At 39.4% G+C, this 25,793-nt stretch overlaps 1 protein-coding gene across 1 annotated transcript; it reads left to right on the top strand.

The window, feature by feature from the left end:
• The first annotated feature begins 382 nt into the window (after positions 1-382).
• Positions 383-3,673, top strand: LOC145122527 (uncharacterized). The gene is made up of 3 exons (XM_079058117.1): positions 383-1,250; positions 2,226-2,633; positions 3,162-3,673. Exons 1-3 carry the CDS (start codon positions 383-385, stop codon positions 3,671-3,673), a joined length of 1,788 nt encoding a protein of 595 aa, XP_078914243.1.
• The last annotated feature ends 22,120 nt before the right edge of the window (positions 3,674-25,793 follow it).

Here is a 25,793-nt window from a genome sequence, read left to right as displayed (position 1 = left end):
TTAATCTTTTTCTCCATAAATCATCCTATCAAGTGGCTTTGGTGAAGGCAACCCAAAAGGACCATGCTCCATCGGGTCAAGTACATACCAAAATAGTTATGGGCTTAGACACTAATCCAACACCATGGCCCCTGCAAAAGAAAAGAACCAAACTGGGAATTCTAAGAGAAAGTTCCAGGGGAAGCCGCAAGGGAACTTTAAGCACCGTAAGCCAAACCCAAATCCTATAACAGTGTATGCTGCAGTCACAACCACTCCCAATCCAGCAAAGCCCTATGCTGGAGCTCTACCTCGCTGCCTTAAGTGCAACTATCATCATGTTGGAGACTGCATGATCTGTAGCAACTGCAAATTAAGGGGTCATACCGCCTGATTTTGCGAAATGAACCCAAACAACACAGCCTCAAATACTACCGCAAAGGAAAGTCGAACCTGCTTCGAGTGCAACCAACCGGGACATTTCAGGAAATATTGTCCTAAGCTGAAGAGACAGGGTGGTCAAGGAAGGGCGTTTGTGATAGGTGCGGGAGACGCACGCCAGGAACCAACTGTGGTTACTGGTACGTTTCCTATCGACAATATTTATGCTTCCGTATTATTTGACACTAGTGCCGATAAGAGCTTTATTTCCCACCAGTTTAGAAAAATGATAAATCATGAATCATACAAACTCAATAATGCTTACACGGTAGATGTAGCCAATGGTCAAATAGAAACCACCTTAGAAATACTTACAAACTGCCTTCTCACCCTGAATAATCACGTGTTCCCTGTTGACTTAATGCCCATAACCATTGGTAGTTTCGATGTAATCATCGGAATGGATTGGTTATCAGCCCATCGAGCGGAGATTCTATGTTACGAAAAAGCTGTACGATTACCCTTACCAAACAATGAAACCCTTGTAATTTACGGAGATAAGTCAGGGAAAAACCTAAGAGTCATTACTTGCATGAAGGCAAGGAAGTATTTGCAAAAGAGATGCTATGCTTTCTTAGCCCACGTGGTGGATACGCGAGACAAGGGTAAGGAAATCAAAGACAAACCACAAGTGTGCGACTACCCGAATGTATTTCAAGAAGACCTACCTGGAGTACCTCCTATCAGACAAGTTGAGTTTCGAATCGACCTTACCCTGGGTGAAGCACCAATGGCACGATCTCCTTACGTCTGGCTCCATCGGAAATGCAAGAACTATACTTCTCGACAAAGGCTTTATCCGACCAAGATTCTCCCCTTGGGGAGTCCCGGTATTATTTGTCAAAAAGAAGGATGGATCATTCAGGATGTGCATCGACTATAGAGAGTTGAACAAGCTCACTATCAAGAACCGGTATCCACTCCCAATGATCGACGACCTGTTCGACCAATTATAAGGATCCTGCTACTACTCGAAGATCGATCTACGATCCGGCTATCATCAAGTTAGAGTTCAAGAAGCAGATATTCCAAAGACGGCATTCCGAACCAGATACAGTCACTATGAGTTTCTAGTGATGCCATTTGGACTGACCAACGCACCTGCCGTATTCATGGACCTTATGAATCGGGTGTGTAAACCCTACTTGGACAAATTCGTGATTGTGTTCATCGACGACATCTTGATATACTCACGAACCAAGGAAGAACATGACCAGCACTTGCGCTTAATCTTGGAACTGTTAAGAAAAGAGAAACTTTATGTAAAGTTTTCTAAGTGTGAGTTCTGGATTAACGAAGTTCATTTCCTCGGTCATGTGGTCAGCAGTAAAGGGATTTACGTCGATCTCGCAAAGATTGAAGCGGTCATGAATTGGAAAGCACCAACAACACCAACCGAAGTACGCCAATTCTTAGGGCTTGCAGGCTATTATCGGAGATTTATCGAGAACTTCTCCAAAATAGCCAAGCCTCTCACCGCACTAACCCAGAAGGATAAAAAGTTCGATTGGGGAGACAGTCAATAGTATGCCTTTCAAAAATTAAAGCAATTGTTATGCAGTGCACCGATTTTGTCTCTTCCCGAGGGAACAGAAGACTTTGTAGTATACTGTGATCCCTCACGTCAAGGGTTAGGCGGCACTATCTATACGGGACAAAGTGCATTGTATTCACAGACCACAAGAGCCTTCAACACATTTTTGATCAAAAAGAGCTGAATATGAGACAACGAAGATGGGTCGAATTTCTGAATGATTATGAATGTGAAATTCGTTGGCATCCCGGTAAAGCAAACGTTGTGGCAGATGCTTTAAGCAGAAAGGAACGAGCAAAACCTCTTCGTGTAAAGGCTCTAACCCTAGCCATCCACTCGAACCTCACTATTCAAATTCGTGATGCTCAGCTAGAAGCACTTAAACCTGAGAACATCATGGAAGAAAACCTACGAGGCATGGACAAACAGTTCGACCTCAAAGATGATGGAACGCGATACTTCATGAACCGAATTTGGACTCCAAGATTTGGAGAAGTTAGGGATTTGGTTTTAAATGAAGCTCACAAGTCAAGATACTCAATACATCCCAGATCAGACAAGATATATCTCAACCTGAAAAAGCTTTATTGGTGGCCCAATATGAAAGCAGAGATTGCCAACTATGTCGATAAATGTTTGACATGTGCAAAGGTCAAGGCAGAGTACCAGAAGCCGTCAGGTCTACTACAACAACCGTCGATTCCAGAATGGAAGTGGGAACAGATAACAATGGACTTCATAACAAAACTGCCAAAAACATCAAGCGGTTATGATACCATCTGGGTAGTGGTCGACCGTTTGACCAAGTCCGCTCACTTCTTAGCCATCAAGGAAACTGAAAAGATGGAGAAACTCACTAGAACTTATCTCAAGGAGATAGTCAGACTACACGGCGTACCAATATCCATCATCTCAGACCGAGATAGTAGATTCACTTCCAGATATTGGCAATCACTACAAAGGTCCCTAGGGACAAAACTTGATATGAGTACAACATACCATCCCCAAACGGATGGTCAGAGCGAAAGAATAATACAAACTTTGGAAGATATGCTCCGCGCTTGCGTGATAGACTTTGATAACGCATGGGATACTCACTTGCCATTAGTTGAGTTCTCTTACAACAACAACTATCACACTAGTATAAAGGCCGCTCCATTCGAGGCCTTGTATGGGCACAAATGACGTTCACCATTATGTTGGGCAGAAGTTGGAGATACCCAACTAGCAGGAAAACATATTGGGGATACACTATTCACTGGACCTAAAATCATTCAGGAGACAACAAAAAATATTGTTCAGATAAAAGAACGGCTAAAAGCCGCACGTAGTCGGCAGAAGAGCTATGCCGACAACAGACGCAAACAATTGGAATTCAAAGTAGGAGACCGAGTCCTACTAAAAGTTGCCCCATGGAAGGGTGTCATTAGATTCGGAAAAAGAGGAAAGCTAAACCCACGTTACATCGGACCCTTCGAGATCCTAGCAAGGGTTGGTCTGGTAGCTTACAAGCTCAAACTACCCCAAGAGCTTAATAAAGTTCACGATACCTTCCACGTGTGTAACCTCAAAAAGTGTCTAGCCGTCGAAAACCTAGTCGTACCACTCGATGAAATTCAGGTCAACATAAAGCTTCATTTCGTAGAGGAACCAGCGGAGATTATGGATCGGGAGATCAAAAGACTCAAGCAAAATCGAATACCCCTAGTAAAAGTCTGATGAAACTCTCGTAGACGGCCAGAGTTTACTTGGGAACGCGAGGACCAAATAAAACAGAAGTATCCTCACTTATTCAATGATGCCCCCTCCACTAGTGAAACAACTAACTAGTAGTATAAAGTAGCAAAGAATGTAATAATTTCGGGACGAAATTCCCTTAACGGGGAGGTAATGTGACATCCCAGAATTTAGGGCATAGATTTCAAAAGACTAAATTACGACAAATATATTTTATATTTAACTCGGTCAGTTTGAGTGCATCAAATGAAATATAAATGAGTTCAGTACAATTATTATATAATATCTGAGGATATTTTTATGCCCAAACGTGTAAACTGGTAACCCAATCAAAATGCTCAAGTGCAGCGTTGGGTAATGCGTCAGAAAAACAGAAATTTTACATTAATCAGTTTTGAGGAAAACAAACGTTAAAATATGACAGTACGTGTTCCCCTGTTTCTGAAAATATAAAGAAAGTCAAAAACAGAGATCGTATGCAAAAGATACGACCGTTTTAAGAAAACAGACAATAAAACACTATTTTTCTTTAATCGCGTAAAACCGAATCGAACCGTTGAAGCACTTATGCTTTGCCGACGGGGTTTCCGAGTGCGTTTTTGGACTCAGGATATAGTATATTATTTAATTTCACACTCGAAATAATTTTTACGAAAATATTTATGAAAGTCGCAAAAACGGACACCGCCAGCCTTTAAGACGCAAAACTTCAAACGCAATTTCCCGGAGATCCGTAACTCCAAAAATTAATCCGTTTGATGTTCTGGAATCCTTGAATTATACTCTATCTAACAGAGCTTTAGAAAAATAAAATCGATGCACGAATCTCTAAGCACCCGATTTTTGTATTTTTTGGACATTAAATGGAGGTATAACCCCATGTGGGGCCCACATGGGGTGATGGACTCCAAAAATATGATCTCCTTCCAGCTAGTGATATCCCACGTGCTTCTCCTCTCCCTCACTCTTTATCTTGGTGTGCAAGTATCACCAAAGGTACATAAATGGGTTGGAGTTATGGCCATTAGTAAGCATGTGTGTGTGGATTTATACTATAAATAGAGGGCATTACTTCACCACTTCACGTGAATCCTCACAAACTCATCAGTTTCTTCTTCTCTCTATCACTCCCTATCTTAATCTCTCCCTCTCTTCCTCTTTCCTTACACCACAACCCACTGCCACTACTATCAAACACCTCCTTCAAGCATGGTTTGCTCCTGATTTCAACTCCCGAGAGTCTCTCCACCCTCCCCTCTCTTTTTCTATGGCAGAAGACGCAACAGAAGGCAGCATGAGGCTGTCGGGGACCCTCCTGCCACCACCGACGAGCAACCCACCTTCTCTTTTGCCACTGCTGTGTTGCCGCGACTGTAAGTCCCTACCGTCACCACCTTGTATATTTATTTCCTTCCCATCGTCGATCATAATAAACAACCAAAGAACCATAAGATCATGCGTAATTTTTTTTTTGTTTATGCATGGATATCGAATGAACACAGGAGGTTAACACCTCCTGTGTAAATAATCGGCACTGTACAAACATGCATTCCATTTAAATAGATATGATCCCCCAACTTTGCAATTATCCATTATTCATCACTCCCTATCTAGAATTATTTCAAATCAAGTTCTAAATAATGAAAGTTTTATTAAAATCTTTAAAACCTACCCTAAACTGGACAAATCCTTTGAAAACAAATCCAACTTTAAATACAAAATTAAATAAATAATGTTTATTTATATATTTTAGAAATTTTAAAATTGATTTCATGTTTAAATAAATTTTGGGTTATTTAAATACTTGTGGAAAATAATAAATTTAAATTTAAAATTTATTTAAAATAATTATTTCAATAAATTTTAAATTGGCAAAACTGTGGAAATTATTCAAGAAATTGTTATAATACCTAATCACGTCCAAATATTAATATATATCGAAATTTCTAGGAAATCGAACTAATCTCGGAGATTGTGACCTCTCGCCATACTTTCCGGTTTTCATAACTACTCGTTAACCACTCGATAAGGTGAGAGTTACGGCCCCTCTTTTATATTTATTCGTTTTGGGGGAGAATACATGTGCTATATAGTATTTATGACACAAATACATAAGTCTTATATGCTATGCATGCTACAAGTTTAAAGTTATAAAGACTTCCATATCTGAATACTATCATGCATAAGGATTTACACACTTATACAAGATCGTTATGTTAAAATACATATCTCTATAAGAGCGAGTAATTTATACTTTTATAAATACGTCAACCATACTCGACTTTTACAAATACTATACTACGAAATTCATTATGCCCGGTAGTTATCTATAACTAAGTTAGGGCTGAGAGTTATTCACAAACTTTTCGTTAATGGTTTTTGAGTGAGACGCTACTATTCATTAGCTGAGTTTAATCACTTAGCCTGCCCCACACTGCTATAATCATTAATCTTCGGAGCGAGGTACATATATATAGATCTATATGGGGTCGACAACCGCACCTGCGGTTGCTAGCTACAACCATCGACTGATCAATTGTAGCAGGTGATATGTGTATACGATCGTTACTACGACGTCCAATGAAGCGTCGTAGGGAGGGGTACTTTTCGTCTATAGCTCGATTATAGAACTCATTAAAAACATTAACACGAATCTCTCTCACTTTTTCACTACAACCATAGGTTTGGTTGCTTTCAGAACTATTTTTAAGTATAGTGGTTACTTATACAATGGATATATTTAAACTTTCATGAAGTTATTACAAACACGTTTTCTTTAAAAGCATGGATTTATTTATAAAAATACTTTTTGGCTTTTAAAGACTCATGACAAGCATTGTTTCAACTATTGTTATACAAGAAAAATACTTTTGGACTTTTGAAAGTATTATTACTGCGGCTAGCAGAAAACCTGTGACTCTCACCAACCTCGTGTTGACTTTCAAAATACATGTATTCTCAGGAAATCAGTGAAATTTCGGGCACACTCAGACGATGGAAAACATGGCTCGCAAGTACTTTAATTTTCTACGTTTGAACTGTTATGCCTAACTCTTAAGGCAAACTCGTATTATTATTTTATTACTATCTGTAGGAACCTTGTATGAAAACATAAATATGTAATGAAATGTTGTTTTGTTTATTGTTGTACTTGTGCTGTATATTCAAATTATCTGTGATCCATGAACTTAGCCGCACAGCCCGACATGTTCCGCCGCCTCGGCCGGGGGTATGACAGAACTCCTCCGTGTCACGCTCTGACTAGTGAATACTACGGCTCCCCGCAGTTTACTACACTCTGTCTTATTAACTAATAAGTGCTACGGCTCCCCGCATTCTTAAGACACTCCCTTGCTGACTCGTGATTGCTACGGCTCCCCGCAGTCTTACGATACTCTCTCACTGACTCGTTATTGCTACGTCTCCCAGCAGTCTTACGATACTCTCTCACCGACTCGCGAAGGCTACGCTCCCCGCAGTCTTACATCACTCACTCGCTCGCCATGGGCTCACTCCATGGTTTTTCCTCGATAATCCCAAGTGATTACTCCCACGTGGATCCCTCCACTCTCTTATCACCTCACAATCTCATCATTAAACCATCACCATAATACGTTCACTAAACTCATGCTCCGCGATCCATCATGGATAGGTGCACACACCCACCCAGATTAAGCACCATTACTCCTGACAACAATCACCGCAACAAAACACTTTCCCTTGATACAATTCACATTCTTGGACAATCCCCATCCAATGATAATTAGCTGATGGGTTCCCACTGGAACAATAATCACTCGATACTCAACTTGCCGCCTCAAAAACCCGAGTCTCAAAATAATCCAACAATTTAGGGCATCATACTCGGATACCTCGATACACCATCACATAATCTCACGCTAGCTTGCCACTACCTCGAATCTTCAACTTTCACCACTCGGAACCCTTGAAGCACTTCAACTCATACTTGAAGTACGGAAGAATCGTTGGTGATTGAGAACGCGTCGACGACAATCCGAAATCCCATACTTTACTGATCAATCCAATGCGAAACTACTCATACCGACGCTGAAGTTGATTGACAAATACACTGTTGCCCCTCCCGGAGTATAGATAACAATCTATCCATCGAACTAGCAAATCTCAACAATCGAAACTGAACCTCAACGAACCAACCACCTCAAACTCAACCATTGCAAACCCGAAGAGTCCCTGACCACAATAAGATCCCTGACCAACGGCTACTCACCGGGGATACACTCGTTCTTTCCTGAACATGTACAACATGCATCATCTCGCTCTGCACCTTGCCTCGTCTAGCAATAAACCCAAGTCTCATATGTCCGTACCGCAGATCCCTATAACAAAATCTTCAAACCGCAACTTGAACAGATTGTTGATCCTCTCAACAGAATACCCAGTTCTCCCCCACTCAGGGTTCAACCACCACCAATTGACATATCAGCAGTCTACTCCACAAACTGTTTCACCAGATACACCACACTTGACACTTGGAACGTACTACATACCACTTGATGATCTTCCAAAGGAAGACCAAGCAACTCCATATATCCCGAATCTCAGAAGAAATCCTCGAAACTTCCCAATGTGACTGTCTCCAGTCACCGAGAACCTCGTCCGGCTGCACATGCAATTATTCCGACGGTCCTAGAATAGCACTTTCTCATTTTCTGGAAATAATGGACTATCAAACACTTCATTCTCTGAATCCTCAATCATCACCCCACTGCAAGAATTGATATAGCACGGGAGACCTCACTCTCATAGTCAGTCCGCTGCATAGCCACGAAAGCCGTCATCTCGATATACTCCTTTTGTTTTCCTGGAACAGTGGCTGGTATACGACTTACCAAACACAAACAAGGCATACTCGAGCCCTCGTTGGTCACATTCCCCACTGATGACTCCTGCCCGACATAAGAATGTAACCCAATGCGCACATACAACAAAAATACCCTTGGTTCCACTATCGCAACTACCTGGTGCCCCACGGGGTCTTCCTCTAATCTCTGACATCAGAAGCTCACTTACCCATCCTCTCAAAATGGGAAGCAGGAACAATATAATCCTCAATATAACTGTTTGACATAACAAGCTATCGCCTGACCACTCAACTCAGGCTACAATCCTCTACGATGCATCATCTACACCCCCTATTTGAGTCTTGCGACTCCAACTGGCACCGTACCAGTAGAAGCCCTCGAGATCTAAACTCAAATTTTCCCACCCAGGGCATACTCCATTTAAGCTCAACCGACATGGCCCTCTGGCCCCACAATCTCCCATATCCACTCCTAGTCAGAATAATCACAACCGGATAACTAATAAAGGCGAAAACACACTCTGCTATAAATCATGGTACCCGAACCATGTTATTTATCCTCATCCTGCTACTTAGAACCTCCGAAATTCTCCCTGTTTCGAGTATGGGTCCTCTGCTTTCTGTAGTACGGGCCCATACTACCTGCCACATCTACCCATACTTTCCACACGGATCATCCCGGATTTTCTAAGTAGCTGCTCAACCTTCTCGATCACCATTCCCATTACACATGTTCGCTCTCTAGCGAATACTCACCTCTAAACAGCGTACTCCTCAGACTAGAATTACTCCATAGGTTCCCACACTTATCTGCCATCAGCTGCTGAAGAACTCCTCGTGATGCCAGCCATCTACCTCCTGAATATCATCATATTCACTTAGTAGCTGACTCCCATCATTCAAGAGTTCCACAAAGCACAAAGCAAGCAGCATTCGGGCATCAAATAACCAGAACATGAAACCACTCTAGCATACAAGTCCACTCGCTCTTTTCATAACTCAAAAGGCATAACCGTACTCAGGTAATCCTACATCTGGTGGATCTCTAACTACTCTCTTAGTAGATTCCCCAAATGCTCGTCTAGGTATCTCTCCTAGATTACTCCTCGACTCAAAACTCTCTCTAAAGATTCTTACTAGGTACTTATACTCAGTACATACAGAGAAAATAGCAGATAATATCAATCAATAACATCCCCTAGGCGAAGGCATCATGAATCAGGAAACTCTAGCCCTAATTTCTGAAATACCTAGCCTATCCTCTAGCATGCAACTCTAATATCTCATATTATAAACAAGTAATGGTATTTTGGAAAATCACCATTCGGGCTCGGGCTGATTGTACACACTGCTCCATCTCATTTTCTCTTTAAAACTCTTACTCGTTTTAGAAAATTTTCTAAAATCCCCAGTTTGAGTTCAGACATACCCGAGAGCACATCCGAACCCTCAAACCAAGGCTCTGATACCAACTTGTCACGCTCTAAATTTTCAAACAATTTTTTTTTTCATTTTAAAATCATATAAATCTCATCATCACATATCGCAAAATCCCCGAAATGTCAAATTATCAAAAACACATGTTCATAGTTGTTTGAATAAAATCCAGGATTCTCAGAAACATAACTCCATCTCACGTGTACAATCAACCCGACGCCTTCCCGTGATCCTGAGAAGTACCTAAAACACATAACACATAACACGGTAAGCACGAAGCTTAGTGAGTCCCCAAAATACCACACACATCTCATTAGCCTCTCATGGCTATATCTCGAATAAGACCCTCCGATCAATGTGTCTCAGTGGAACCCTTCGGTCCCACAACTCTGGTGGACCCTTTGGTCCTATCTCAACAATGCACAGGATACTATACAACATAAATCACAAGACAAAATGCATGATGTCACATATCTCAGTATAAGCACATAAGATCAACATATACACAAAATACTATAACAACATAAGTCACAAAGACAGTATGCACGATAACACATATCACATTATAAACAAATAAGACCCTCTAGTCAATAATGTTTAAGACCCTCCGGTGTACAATGTACTGAGACCCTCCGGTCAATAATGTACTAAGACCCTCCGATCAATAATGTAAATCAGACCCTCCAGTTAATAACACGAATAAGACCCTCCGGTCACACATAAATTACCACACAAGTAAGTATAGTGAGAAGACTCACCTCGGATGGCGAACAGATCCTATACATGCTGCTGCTGTACTCCGACCTCTAACACTGAGCCAAAACCACAATTAACCCCATTAGGATCTAAGACCAAACATTCACATATTAGGTCTAAATATGGTCCAACAACCCGACCCATAAATAACCCAAGCCCATTGGGCCCACCAAGGCCCAATACCAAATGGGTCCACAAGGGTCCACTAATGGCCCAACTATGGCCCAATTTTCCAAATTGGGCCCAAACCCTCATATGGGCCTTACCCTAAAGCCCATCTGCATATTCTAGTCCACATGATTGTTCGTGGATGGCCCATCAATATCCCAATCATTAAAGCTCAATAGAAAGGCCCAACTCAAGGCCCAAGCAAAATTAGGTTTTTCACATAAAATGATGATTAGGGTTAAGTGTTTCTTACTTAACCCATTAAGGACTTAACCCATTAAGTCTATCACACCACTAGGCCATTCATCCAATGAAGCCGAACATAATTCACAATTCCAGTCTAACAGCCCAAACGCGGGTCCCGACAATCCTAAACTAACGTTCCCAAAATTAGGGTTTTCTAAACCCTAATTAGGATTTCCAACCCAAATCCTAAACCAACTAAGTCCAAATTAAGATATTGGGCCGATTAGGGTTTTAGTATGTCGAGCATCACCCACTGCCGCCTCGGGCGGTGGTGGTCGACGGCGGCTGACGGCGACAACCACCATTGCTAATGGTGGTGGTGGTGGTTCCGGCCAAAATTGCATAAACAACTTCACCCATAAAGTATACGCTCATACACACATAAAAGCACACATACACATACACATACCCACCCTTCACGGTGGCTGGTGGTGGCAGAAAACGGTGGCAAGGGCGGCAGCAAGGTAATGGCAACCATGGTGGGCTGCCATGGTGGTTTCCACGCTTTTCCGGTCGACAGAAAACACGCACGCACACACGTACAACAGGTGGACACTAGAAACACACCCAATCACAGCCACCATCGTGGTGACGCATGGTAGTCAAAGGGAAGGCGTCAACTGAAACCGTTGCTCGGTATAGCGATGACACCGATATCTCGGCGGCAACAAGGACGGAGACGAGGAGGCATATATTCTCCGGCGAGGAACAATGGCAGTGAAATCGTGATTTGTTCCCTCGGCCTTTTCTGCCCCTACGTCCACACCCGTCTCGACGATTCTTCACCCATCGGCGGCAACTGAGGCAGCGTGGTAGGTGGCTCGCGACTCCGAAAATGGCTAGGAGGCAGCCGATCGGTCTTAACCAGGCGGTGGCTGAGAGGAGAACACAAGGTGGCGGCTAACACATTTTAGGGTTAGGGTTTGGGAGTGAGGACCTTAAGACGGGAAAGATAGATCACCGGGTGCAAATCCCGTGTTCATTCAAACTCCGATCCAAATATCCAACTTCAGTCCCTCCTCATAATTTTGTTTTCAATCTAAGTCCAAAACTTACCAAATAGCCCATGCCCTCAGAAATCTTTACAAATTGAATCCGTAATTTACCATTTAAGTCCCGGAAGTTACCAAGTAGTCCCTGCCTTCATAACTATTCACGAAACCAATCCAAAACTTACAATTTTAACCCCCGAGTTCTAAAATTGTAACAATTGGCTCCCTAAAACCAACACTCTGCTAAATATTATGGACTTAGGACTTCTGTTCATTTATAAATCTTTATCTACTTATTTATTCAATAAACGGAATGTTACACAGAATATAATGATGAATAGTGCATTCTTTTTGGAAGATCGATGACCATTGTTTATATCCATCCCACACACCATCATCCAACCTTGAGGCCCTTGATCATAATGTTCATTCACCATTCTTTGAGAATAACTGCAAATCGAATTATGTAGAATAAAATTATGTGAGAATGATCTAATATGAAAAATAATAAAACAAATTATAGTAATTTTGACACTATATAATGATATATAAAATATCAATGTTACATTATTGAGAAATTAAAAATCTCCTCCTAAATTTTATTCCTATTTATCCTCCTACCATATCAAATGTTGATATGTGTCACATTTAATGACACATTTAATGAAATTGATAATATTTTAGTCAACTTGTCACCCTTTAATGTGGGTAGGAGGATAATAGGAATAAAATGTAGGAGGATATTTAATGTCTCATTGCATAATAGTTCATATTAGAAGATTTACCAAGTTCATACTCATTAAGAATGCTGGTTTTCAAAACCTTACTTACAATTCTACCAGAAATGTTACAAAAAAACACAGTTAATAACACAAAAACATCCAACTCAGAAAGGGTTTTTGAATTTAGAAAACAATTCTTACATACATAATGTTATTCTCTTAGAATATACGAAGTGAAATAAATAGTATTATGAAAAAGTAGACTCATTTATAAATAACATACCTTGAAATAATACCAACACGAGAACCATAGATCAGAAAAGTTTACTTTGGAGCTGGTGAAATCAATCTTTGTTTCATTCAACTATTAGATTATGGATTCAAGGGTTTCTTGTAGGTTGAGCATTTCATCGAGCACTTGGTTTACATGATAAAAGAGATATAATCCTTCATAAATGTCTTTGATGCCATAGAATTTGCTGTATATTTATTTGTTATACGTTAAGAACTAACCAAAGAATTGAAGTTCAGCAAACAAAATCAGATTCATAATCACATAACAAAACACATTAGAGTGTATACCTTCAAAATGGATGAAATATTTGATTTAAACATTTTAGCAAACAGTTGGCGGGAAAAATCAGATGTCTTATCAATCCGAAGCTCAATGCTAGTTTAGAGAACAAAGAAATCAAAGATTTTGTGACATCCCCAAATTCACGGTCATTTTAAAAATTTTATTTATGCTTATTTAAAAATCAGAGTATCCATTTTAAAGAATAATATTGCGGAATTTGTTCCCAGAAAACATGATAAATATTTTATAAAAGCATTTCCGAAGAAATGTATTTTGTTTATATTAAAACTTTGGGTTGTCATTGTCAATATAGAAACATAAGCATAAACAGACCTTACTTTCATTTACACTAATGATCTACATCTTCTTTATTCTCTCAGTGTAACGTGGCTTCGTATCGATACCTGTGATACAAACAAACTGAGTGGGTCAGGTTAGGAAACCTCGAGAGTGCATAGGGATTTCAATCCCACAATGTTATAACATATATATATATATATATATATATATATATATATATATATATATATATATATGTTTTAGAACTCACAATATACACAATTTCACCTCATATAAGCAATTTTACCCCACCTCGTCGATCCTCACAACGATACGATCTATACTCTTGGATCTAAAATTAATCTCTTTACCTAATCCATAGTCTCGGATCAGGTATGTCTAATCCATGCTCTCGGATCAATAACTATGCCCATTCCATAATCTCGGACTAGGGACAATTGACTATGTCTAGTCCATGATCCTGAATTAATGACAAACAACTATATCCTCTCCATGCTCTCGGACTAAGCACAAATGACTATGTGTAATCCATGCTCTCGGATCAATAACAAATCTTAAAGTTCGACTCTCCATGTATATCTCACCCACACTCATAAGTAGATACTACCCGATATCCATCTCAATTAATTTAGGTTTGTTCTGTATCCTAAATCATCATATATTACCATATATGCTCTTAACACGTATTTCAGGAAATAACAAATATTTCACACAAAAACATATATTTAATACTTTAATCAATACTTGTATTAAAATCATGTTCATGAAAGGGACTATGCACTTACTTGTTAAAGTGATGATTCCGGACTCGGGCAGCGCTTCGCTTCTAACAATTCTACTTTCCTTCGACGAAACCTAGTATCATTACCGCTAGATCTAAGTCTAGTAGTTATTGCGACTATTTATGAGCGATATTGTTTTACAAGTGTTAAACAATACTTTTCAACCACTATGTACATACAGAGGCCAAACATGAAACACCGGAGGGTAGGACCATTTTGGCATTATGGCACTTCTGAAATGCAACAACCCTATGCGGCCCTTCAAACCAGATTCCCCGTACCGTGAGTAGTTAAGAGATATTATAATAACACTTTGTTTATAATATATATAATGTTCATAAGTTCATAATAACGGTAATAAACTTAAATATAAGCTATAATTAAAGTAGGCTAAGCATAACTTATTTATAAGAGGGTTTGGCTAGGAACCGGGCTCTGCAGGGGCAGAACTTACGAGCCGAAAGCTCTTCTTTTTGGAGCCTTCTGGCGCTCCGGGACTCACCTCTTTGCACTTGGAAAGTACTAAGGGTTGGGAGGGGTTTAGAGAGAAGTTAGATATATATATATATATATATATATATATATATATATATATATATATATATATATATATATATATATATATATATATATATATAGAGAGAGAGAGAGAGAGAGAGAGAGAGAAAGGCTAAGGTGTGAAGAATTGGAGTGAGCCTCGCATGGTATTTATAGCCTTCAGCCTCGGACAATGCTGGGCGTACTTCGGTACGCAGGGCGTACGTGCGTATGCTACGCATACGAGGGGGCACGTGGTGAACTTCAGATGGGGCTACGTGGGAGCTTTTAGGCCACGCATGCGAGACCGCGGGGCGTAGGGTTACCTACGCGGGGCGTACACATGTACCCTCGCATTCAGCCTATTCCGACTTCTAAATTCCGTAACTCTCGCATACGGGCTCCGTTTTTGACGTTCTTTATATTCACACATAGGTGGCGACGTACTCTACATCTTTTGTTTAGACTCCGTCGGCTAAGTTTGACCTTATTTTTAAATTTATATTTTAACAGGTCTAGACAGGTAAAGTCCGTTAAAAATTCATAACTCTGTCATCCGACGCCCATTTTTTTCTGTCTTAATATCGTTGAGCTCCTATTAACCAGATCTTCGATTCTCGTTTAGATTGTGTCGGCTAAAAATCGATCGATCTAAAATTCGAATTCCGAGCTGTACACTGCTATGCTAAATCTTAGAAAAATCATAACTTCCTTTTACGAAGTCTGATTTGGACATTCTTTTTATGCACGCTCTCGGTTTAATGTATACTACGACTTTCATTTAGATCAATAAGGGTAAAAATTATTTTATCGCGAACTCATTTTTTACGTCACACAGCATCGTGCCGGTTTTGTCGCAAAACTTCGTCGGGTCATAACTTCTTCGTTATAAGTCAGATTTCAGCGTTCTTTATATGTACGGAACCCTTGTGACATATACTATAACTTTTTTTAAGATTATTCATTGTAAATAATCTTCTATGAAAAAGTCATTTGTGACGCTTATGGTCTCTAAATTGACTAGCCCGAATCTGCTGGCGTTAGAATTATCTCCCCCTTAGGATGATTACGTTTCGGAATCATCAACGAAACAGGGCTTGTATAATGACTCCATACGTTATCTTTTTATCCTAGGTGATAACCGAAACTATTATGTCTTTTCAAATGAGTATCTAACACTTGGATTTCTTGACTGATGTCGGTGCCCAATCTCGCACCCGCTCTTCATACTATGTTGGACTTTCAATCGTAACCTTGGAGTTACAAAATCGATCCTTATTGGAGATTCCTTCTACTTCTTAAACAGTCTTAACTTAAGAGAAGTTCCTTACTTTGATTATCATAACAGAACGATGGGTCATGTTCTAATGACCTCTTATCGTATGATGCAACGCTTAGACTCAGGTATTTTAGAGCCAAATTCCAAAATGGAACATACTTTCCTTCATGTTCTAATTTGATATAATCACATTATAGCATGTAGCACTTCTAGCTACAAGCTTCTTACTTCAAAAACAACCGCGATACTTCTATTGATCGCTTTGATTATCTTTCACTTCAATCTTCTGGCTTAAGTCGGACGCTACATCGAACTTGGTTCTCTGAACCACGTAGAATACATATCTTAGTCGGACTCGATATGATATTGTTGGATTAGGTGTCTAAGCCCATAACTATAATTGGTATGTATTTGACCCGAGAGTAGCATGGTCCATTTTGGGTTGCATTCACCAGAACAATCTGATAGGATGAATATTTGAGAAAGAGTTTTATTATTTAATTAGTATTGATCAGGAATTAATTTGGAATTAGTTTAGTGATCAAAAGAGACTAATTAAATATAGAGGGGATGATTGTGTAAATCAATGATATATATAGGTTGGGCTAATAATCCATGGTTGATTAGTGATGGGCTAAGCTTACGTAAGTATCCATATAGTGTCAGTCCATTACAAGCCCAAGTGTAAGAATTAGGGTTTACACATAACCCTTGGAATTCTACACTATATATATGTAACCCCTTGGCTAGAATGAACACACTAGTGATCTTAGAGACACTATAGTCGATTCTAGAGTGCCTAACCTCTCTCTCAAGTTCTCCAATTATTGGTGGTGTTTTGTGAACGTTTTGAGGCATCACACTTGAGGTGCTAAGTTCTTAAAGGCCAAAATACAACAAGCTACAACAAGAGCTATTCTTCTAACTAGTTTTATGATTCATATACCAAATTTTTGTATGCTAGTTTAGGCTTCGTGCTTTAGAAACAATATTTCATGTATAATTAGAGAAAACTTAGATCCAAAGCATTAGGTTTGTATGTACACCATAAGGTTGTTATAGTGCTCAAAACCTATCAGTGGTATCAGAGCCTAGGATTGTTTTCTGTTATATTGATGCTTGGTTGTTTTTTCAAAGCTGAAAAAATCGAATTTCTGGCCTCTGACTGATGAACTCGATGAGTCCAATGATCAGAAGCGACGAGTTCACTCACAAAACGGCAACTCGACGAGTCCAGTTCATGCACTCATCGAGTAGAACCTTCTGTTTGCAGAATTTCGAGCTTTTTTCCCAGAATTGGATTAGGATCATTACCACAAACAGTTTTGTATCATAAAATTTGTTTTTGTGATATGGTAATGCTTATCCTCATCCAATTAAAGGACAATTATCAAAATTTAAGATAATAAGATGATTGTTTATATTATTTGATATGAATTGCCTTGCTATATGAGTTAGATTAGATCAATGGTAAATTATATGATAATGTGATTAATTAAAATTGATCTAAATGTTTTTAATGAACTCCATAACTTGTCCTCAAGTTAAGGAACATCAAGAGTCTCATTCATTATAATACATTAACTCATAAGTTATGGAAATCCAAAGGTTTTAAAGAGTTTCAAAACTTGCCTTCAAGTTTTGGAATTTGTAAAGTCTCACTTATGAAACATTTAATTCCAAACCTTAGAATTTTAAAAGTTTAAAATTCAACCCTTATACTATTATAATATTATAAGTTTATTTATTATATATATGTATAAGACAAGTAAGTCTTACCGTTAGTAGGCCTTATTCACGAATCCGGTCTATAAGGGGGGTATAAGGTTACTGCCTATAAAATGATGGTTTAATGGGTGTCCATTCTCACCCACCGCTTCCTTGAATGGTGGAAGGTCGTTAGCCGAACGGGTAGGATAGGACATTAATTCTCGTTAAAAGTATAATGATAATTATAAAGTAACTAAATGTTTTATTAAATACCTAATCTTAGTTACATTAGGGAAAATGTGAAAATGATGTTATTCCATGAAATTTCACTTTCCACCTTGCCAAGTCGTTAGTGAAGCGTGTGTGGTTAACCGACACACTAACTTGGACTAACAAGGGTGGCAAAGGGTAGCTTGATGTTTGTCATAGATCAATAGAGCGTGTGTGGTTAACTGGCACATTGATTAGGTGATAAATGACATCGAGTGTACCAAGCACATTTTCATGGTTATTCACACCTTGTTTGTGATCCTCGGTATCCCAGTCACAAACTTGAAAGGCATAATCGAGATTTAAACATGCCATTGAAAAGTTCAATGAATCTCAAAAGAATCTAGGAATTTCAATCCAATTTAAAACTTAAAAATCAATTACATTTTTCATGGTGGAAATTGGTAAATCGTCATTTACCTAACTTCAAATATTTTTGCAATTGGATTACGACATCCCTCTTCCGAATTGTAAAATATTGTGTTGGATCCTAGCCTTAATATTTCATTTGGGTGTTATATTAAGGATTCTTATCTAATCTAAACTTTGTCTTTCTTTTTCAGATGTCTTCCAACACCACTTCTGGCTCAAACCCTTATGGCTCTTTCTCCCTCATAAACTTGTGTAGGAGGGTCATCTTTGATGGTTTGAACTTCAATGATTGGATTCGGAACATTAGGATGGTCACTCGCTATGAGGACAAGGAATATGTCCTCGATAAAGAGCTTAAGGAGATTGATGAAGCCACTGCTACACCTGAAGAAGTTGCTGAATTTTGGACTCATGAGAAGGATGACACAAAGGTGTCTTGTATCATGCTTGCCACTATGACAGCTGAACTTCAAAAGTCCTATGAGGACCACTACCCTTTCGAGATGCACCAAGACTTGATGGAAAGATACCATCAAAGTACTCTTCTGGAAAGGTATGAAATCATAGCCTCCGTGATTACAACAAAGATGAAGGATGGAGAGTCCATCACGGCCCACTTGCAGAAAATGCAAAGGTTTGTGGACCGCTTACTGAAGTTGAATGTGAACTTCGATGAAGAGTTGGCCATTGATATTATCCTACACTCTTTACCTCCTTGTTATGATCAGTTTCGTATGAATTATCATATGAACAAGCTAGAGGTCACTCTTAGCAAGCTTCAAGGCCTTTTGAGAACTGCTGAAAGTAGTCTAAAAGGAAAATCTGTTGTATCTACTCCTACTCCTACTGCTGCTTCCCCAGTCCTGGCAATTGGACATGGGAAAGGGAAGAAGAGGAAGGCTCCTTCTAAGAGCCGCAAGGGAAAGTCTCATGATGTATCCTCTTCTAGTGTAACCAAAGCTGGTTCTGCTAATCCCTCTACCAATCCAAAAGAAGCAGAGTGCTTCTACTGTCATGATAAAGGTCACTAGAAGCGAAGCTGCCCTAATTACTTGCAGGATGTCAAGGATGGGAAGATAAAGCCCACCCATGCAGGTGTTTACACTATTCTTTCTAATAACTCATCACATGCTAATTCTTGGGTCCTTGATACAGGTTGTGGTATTCACATTTGTTCTGATATGCAGGAAAAAAAAAGAAGTAGGGATGTGGAGCACGGGAAGATAAACTTGATCATGAGGAATAGGAAAATGCCGCCTGTCACCAAGATTGGAGTTTATTCTTTATTGCTTAGTAATGGGTTAGAATTAGATTTGAATAACTGTTGCTACACGTCCGATATGGCGAGAAACATTATTTCCTTCATGGTTTGTACAAAAAAGGCTTTAGATTTTCATTTGATAATGAAATTGGTTCTATTAATGCTTTTTATAATGGTGTATTTTATTTTAAAGCATTTCATTGTAATGGAGTATATGAAACTGTGATGGCTGTAGACAACTTAGGAAATAATGTGTTGCACATTGATACTTCCAATAGTCTGGATAAGGCATCCTTATGGCATTGTCGTCTTGGACATGTCAACAAGAAGCGCACAGGCCAACTCCAAAAGGCTGGTGTGTTGGAGTCATTCGAATTAAAGTCGCATGACACTTGCGAATCTTGTTTGCTTGGTAAGATGACCAAGTCACCCTTCACTGGTACTTGTGAAAGGGGTGAGGGTTTGTTGGATCTTATACACACCGATGTGTGTGGACCCTTCAGATCCTCCACAAGGGATGCTAACCGCTTCTCAGTGACTGTTACTGATGATTAGAGTAGATATGGCTATATCTACCTAATCAAGTATAAGTCAGAAACCATTGAAAAGTTTAAAGAGTTTAAACAAGAAGTGGAGAATCAGCTGGACAGGAAGATAAAGATGATCCGATCCGATCGAGGTGGTGAGTATCTTAGTATCGAGTTCCTAGACTATCTTAAGGAATGTGGAATTGTTTCATAATTGACGCCACCTAAGATACCACAGCTTAATGGTGTGGCTGAGAGGCGCAATCAAACCTTGTTGTACATGGTTCGTTCTATGATGAGTCGAGCTTCGTTACCTATCTCATTCTGGGGGTATGCCTTAGAGACTGCCGCCCATATCCTTAATTGTCACACCCCAAAACCGAGAACGGCAGAAACGTTCTGGGGTGGAGGACGTCATGTAATGTATCACAACAATGTAAAGTAGTAAACAAGCAACAAAATCATCCATTGCATTAATAGTATAATTTTACTTACAAGTGTGTTCTTTCATAGAATAAAACAACATAATGAATACTCAAAATAAAAGACGAGTCTTGACTGCTCCGTCTTCACAAAACCTGGTCGTCGTACCTGTCTATTGGTGACCTGAGAATACAAGTTATTTTGAAAGCGAGTATCAGCAATAAAGCTGGTGAATTCATAAGTATTTAATGTCATTATTCATATAAGTATCAATGAAAAGGTTTATAAGTAAAAGTGTAAACGTTTGAACTTCCTAGAAAATCCCATATTTCCTACTAGTATAAAAAGTAGTCTTCTACCAAGACTCGACTGTTTTGAAAGTAGTCTTCTACCAAGACTTGAATGAAAGTAAGTAAATATTCTTCTAACGAGACTCGCTGAAAGTAAGTAAGTAAGCAAGTAAGTAGTCTTCTCACGAGACCCGCTGTAAGTAAGTAGTCTTCTCACGAGACCCGCTGTAAGTAAGTAGTCTTCTAACGAGACCCGTTGAAAGTAAGTAATAATATGATTGATAGTCCCCATACTAACAGTTCTCCTTAGAAGAGATTCTGGAAACTAAAGGTGACTTCCGCAACAAATCGCTAGGTCGAAATCCATATTTATATTACATAATCATATATATGCCCAAAACTATACCTATAATAGCTTATTAGAAATATATGAACGTATACCTTTGCTACCCAAAGGTACTAACTGTCTGATTGAACCTTTATATCTATATATGTATACATAATATATAAGTAATATTTAAACAACATTCGGACGAATAACAGATACCCTAAGGCCACATCCCAACGAGGAAAAGGAGATAAGGCGAGCTAGCCGTTCTAAGTCCTTCAAACATTATTTATATAACTATACATATCTAGACATGCTTTTAACAATTGTACTAGGAACAATAAACAGTATCTCCTAACTATACCTATTATAGTTACTGGTGATGCATGTGAATAACAGAAAGTATACCTTTGCTACCCAAAGGTACTGAATTGACTGATGGAACTTTTATGTCTATATATGTATACGTAATATATAACTAATATTTAGATGACATTCGGACGAATAACCAATACCCTAAGGCCACATCCCAATGAGGAAAAGGAAATAAGGCGAGCTAGCCGTTCTAAGTCCTTTAAACATTACTTATATAACTATACATATATAGGCATGCATTTGACAATATAAAAGTATAAAAGAAATTTTGTAAAACCTTTGAAAAGTTTAATAAATAAGAATTTATGACTTGATGTCAGTTTATAAAACGATTTGGAAACAGTTTGTTTCATAAAAGCAGTTTTAAAGTATAAGAAAACCTTTGTTTACTAGTTATAAATCACATGTGATTGATATAATAACTAGTATGATTCAACTTGTATTCTCCCCCATAAAAGCATTTAAAAACATTTAAAAGATTGATTAAGGGGTATGAACTCACCTGTAGTGAGGGGATCGGATGGAAGTGTCAGACAAGTACTTGGTGTTAAGTGAAGACTTAACACACACAATGATCCTAGTTAACATATAATAAACATATATGTATATATAATTAGGCACTTAACAACTAATTAATCATGTTAAGACACCCTAGGACATGGAAACACTTTGAATCAAGTCATGACCATTTCCCCATGAGTTTACGGCCTTATGGAGTTTACGGCCTTATGGATACACTTTAAGTTCTAAGGGTTGTATGGCATGGCATTGGAGTTTATTGCCTAAGGACCACTCCTTATGGAGTTTACGGCCCATGACCATTTCCCCATGAGTTTATGGCCGTAAACTCTTGGTACTAAGTGCCAAATTGTGTTTTGAGGTCTTACAAGTCATGATTGAGCATCCGATGATCGAGTCCAAGCCTTAGGAAAGCATTAGGGGCACACTAACCCTTCCTTGTAGAGTTGAAGGTCTAAGGACCACTTCCTTAGGTGTTTACGGTCGTAAACTCTCATAGGGACTTGTTTTGATTGTTGTTTAAGGTCTTAAACACTTCTAGGAAGGATCAAGGTTGGCATCCAAGGCTTAGGAAGGAACTAGGGTCCATTTAGCCACCTTAAGAGGGGTTTACAGCCCAAGAACATCCTTGGCCGTAAAATCCTTTGTTCTTATGATTCTTGATGATTTTCAAGTGCTATTAAGATCATACTAAGCACACAAGAAGCTAGGGAAAGTGTACTTACAAGATAGAAGCTTGATTGGGTGTTTAAGGTCCAAGAACACTAGTGTGTGTTCTTGGTGTTCTTGGTGTTTCGAAGACCCTTGAAGATCTAGTTGAAAAGCAATAATGAATGGATGAAATGATGTATAAACACTAGGTGATAGGGTATAACAACAAATCAAGTCGAGAAACACTTACGTTTTCAGAAGATCGGGCGAAGAATGGGATGATAGTTGAGAGAGAACGGGGAGTAAACTTGAGGGTGGAAGTGAGAAATGAGGAGTTTGGGGAGTAAACTCATGCCTAAGGCATGATTTCACGGCCACACAAGAGTTTACGGCCCAAACTCTAAAAGTTTGGCCGTGAACTCTTTATTAGGGTGCATTGGGTGGGTTTGCTACTTCAAGACCCGAGACGGTACTTCCTTTCCTTCGTTCGTTTGAAGAATAAATAATTATAACACTCAAACGGACTTTTAAATTGGCTAACAATTATTAAAATGTAATTGACTTTTAATCGAAGTGATTGACTTTAGAGTTTGTACGAATGAAAATTTCGGGTTGTCACATTAATCTAGTCCCAACTAAGAAGGTTTCCAAAACAACTCACGAGATGTGGACATGGAAGGTTCCCTCATTAGCACACATCAAGGTTTGGGGTTGCGAGGCTTTCATGATGTGTGAGACTCACGACAATCTCAAACCTCATAGTGAGCATTGTATTTTCATCGGCTACCCACATAAGTCTTTTGGATATCTCTTCTACAGACCGAGTGACAATGTTGTCTTCGTTGTGAGGAGAGGGGTTTTCCGAGAAAGAGAACTCATATGCCAAGAGGACAGTGGGAGGAAAATTGACCTTGAATAGCTTCAAGAGTTTAGTGATGAAGGAACCTCAAACACTAGTGCTCAACCTGAAGAGGAAAGTCCTGTTGAATCAGTTGACGAGTCCTTACCTCTGAGGCGTTCCAGTAGAGTTAGTGTCCCACCTGTGTTATATGGTTTCCATATTACTACAGATGGTGATACATTTATCAGTGATAGCACACTGGTAAATTTGGATGAACCTAACAACTACAAAGAAGCCATGGCAGGCCCCGAGTCTGGTAAATGGAAAGAGGCGATGGACAACGAGATTCAATCCATGTATGACAATCAAGTTCGGAACATGGTTGACAATGTACCAGGTCGTAATACAGTTGGGTGCAAATGGATCTTCAAGAAGAAGACCGACATGGATGGGAAATTACACACATATAAGGCGCGATTGGTTACAAAGGGCTTTAATCAAACTCCTAGAGTTGACTATGACGAGACCTTCTCACCTGTAGCGAAGATTAAATCTATAAGGGTTATGCTAGCCATATCTGCGTTTCATGATTATGAAATATGGAAAATGGATGTCAAAACCGCTTTCCTTAATGGGAAGTTGGCTGAAGATGTTTACATGAGTCATCCAGAGGGTTTTGTCAATGCAAAGAACCCTAAAAGAGTGTGTAAGATTGAGAAATCTGTTTATGGATTGAAACAAGCATCTCGTAGATGGAATCTTTATTTCGATGAGAAAGTCAAAGAGTTTGGATTTTCGAGAAGCGAGGATGAGTCCTGTGTATATGTCAAAGCTAGTGGGAGCATAGTTAGCTTTCTAGTGTTGTATTTGGATGACATACTTCTCATAGGAAATGACATCCCAACCTTATAGTAGGTTAAGTCCTGGCTTGGGAAGTGTTTCGTTATGAAGGACCTTGGGGAAGCTACCTATATTCTAGGGATAAGGATTTTGAGAAATAGGAGTAAAAGTCTAATTGGACTTAGTCAAAGTACCTACTTGGACAAGGTGTTGAAGCGTTTCAACATGGAGAATTCCAAGAAAGGTGATCTACCTATCCAAAGCAATACCAAGCTGAGTAAGACTCAGAGTCTGAGTATAGAAGCAGAGATAGCAGAGATGAGTTGAGTACCATATGCTTCCGTAGTTGGCTTGATCATGTATGCTATGACTTGTACTCGCCCTCATGTGGGTTTTGCTTTGAGAATGGTCAGCAAATATCAAGGGAATCCTGGTAAAGCTCATTGGATTGCGGTAAAGAACATTCTTAAGTACCTGCGAAGGACTAAGGGCTGGGTCCTTACCCTCGGTGGGAGTGATGACTTAAGAGTGACAGGGTATAGTGACGCCAGCTTTTAGACCGACAGAGATAATTTCCGCTCTCAGTCGGGCTGGCTATTTACCCTGAATGGAGGAGAAATAACTTGGAAAAGTTCCAAACAGGAGACTGTAGCTGATTCAACATGCAAATCAGAGTACATAGCAGCAAGCGAAGCGTCGAAGGAGGCGATATGGCTGAAGAACTTCATCGGAGACTTTGGAGTTTAACCAGCTATAAAGGAGCATATGGAGATTTTCTATGACAACGAGAGTGCGGTCGTCGTAGCCAAGGAACCGAGGGATCATGGCAGATCCAGACATATCGAAAGAAAATATCACTTCATAAGACATCGGATAGAAGAGGGACTCCTAGTAGCAAAGAGGGTCTCGTCAGAGGAGAACCCAACAGATCCCCTTACGAAGGGACTGGGTAGGGTTAAGCACTTGCAGCATACGAGGAGCATTGGGCTGAAGGACGATATTAGTTTTAATGATTAGATAGCCATTTAGAAACTTGTAATAGATAAAATGTAATTG

This window comes from Lactuca virosa, chromosome 6 (assembly GCF_052849685.1).
Source record: "Lactuca virosa cultivar CGN04683 chromosome 6, Lactuca_virosa_CGN04683_v6, whole genome shotgun sequence".
Taxonomy (NCBI): domain Eukaryota; kingdom Viridiplantae; phylum Streptophyta; class Magnoliopsida; order Asterales; family Asteraceae; genus Lactuca; species Lactuca virosa.
This window is presented reverse-complemented; position numbering and strand designations above follow the sequence as displayed.

What these genes read in the sequence shown, in the direction of transcription:
- LOC145122527 (XM_079058117.1), top strand. Translation starts at nt 383, where the DNA reads ATGAACCCAAACAACACAGCCTCAAATACTACCGCAAAGGAAAGTCGA. An exon ending in TCTCCCCTTGGGGAGTCCCG is followed by an intron (nt 1,251 to 2,225) that starts GTATTATTTGTC and finishes ACGTTGTGGCAG; the next exon opens with ATGCTTTAAGCAGAAAGGAA. An exon ending in AGAGTACCAGAAGCCGTCAG is followed by an intron (nt 2,634 to 3,161) that starts GTCTACTACAAC and finishes TATGTTGGGCAG; the next exon opens with AAGTTGGAGATACCCAACTA.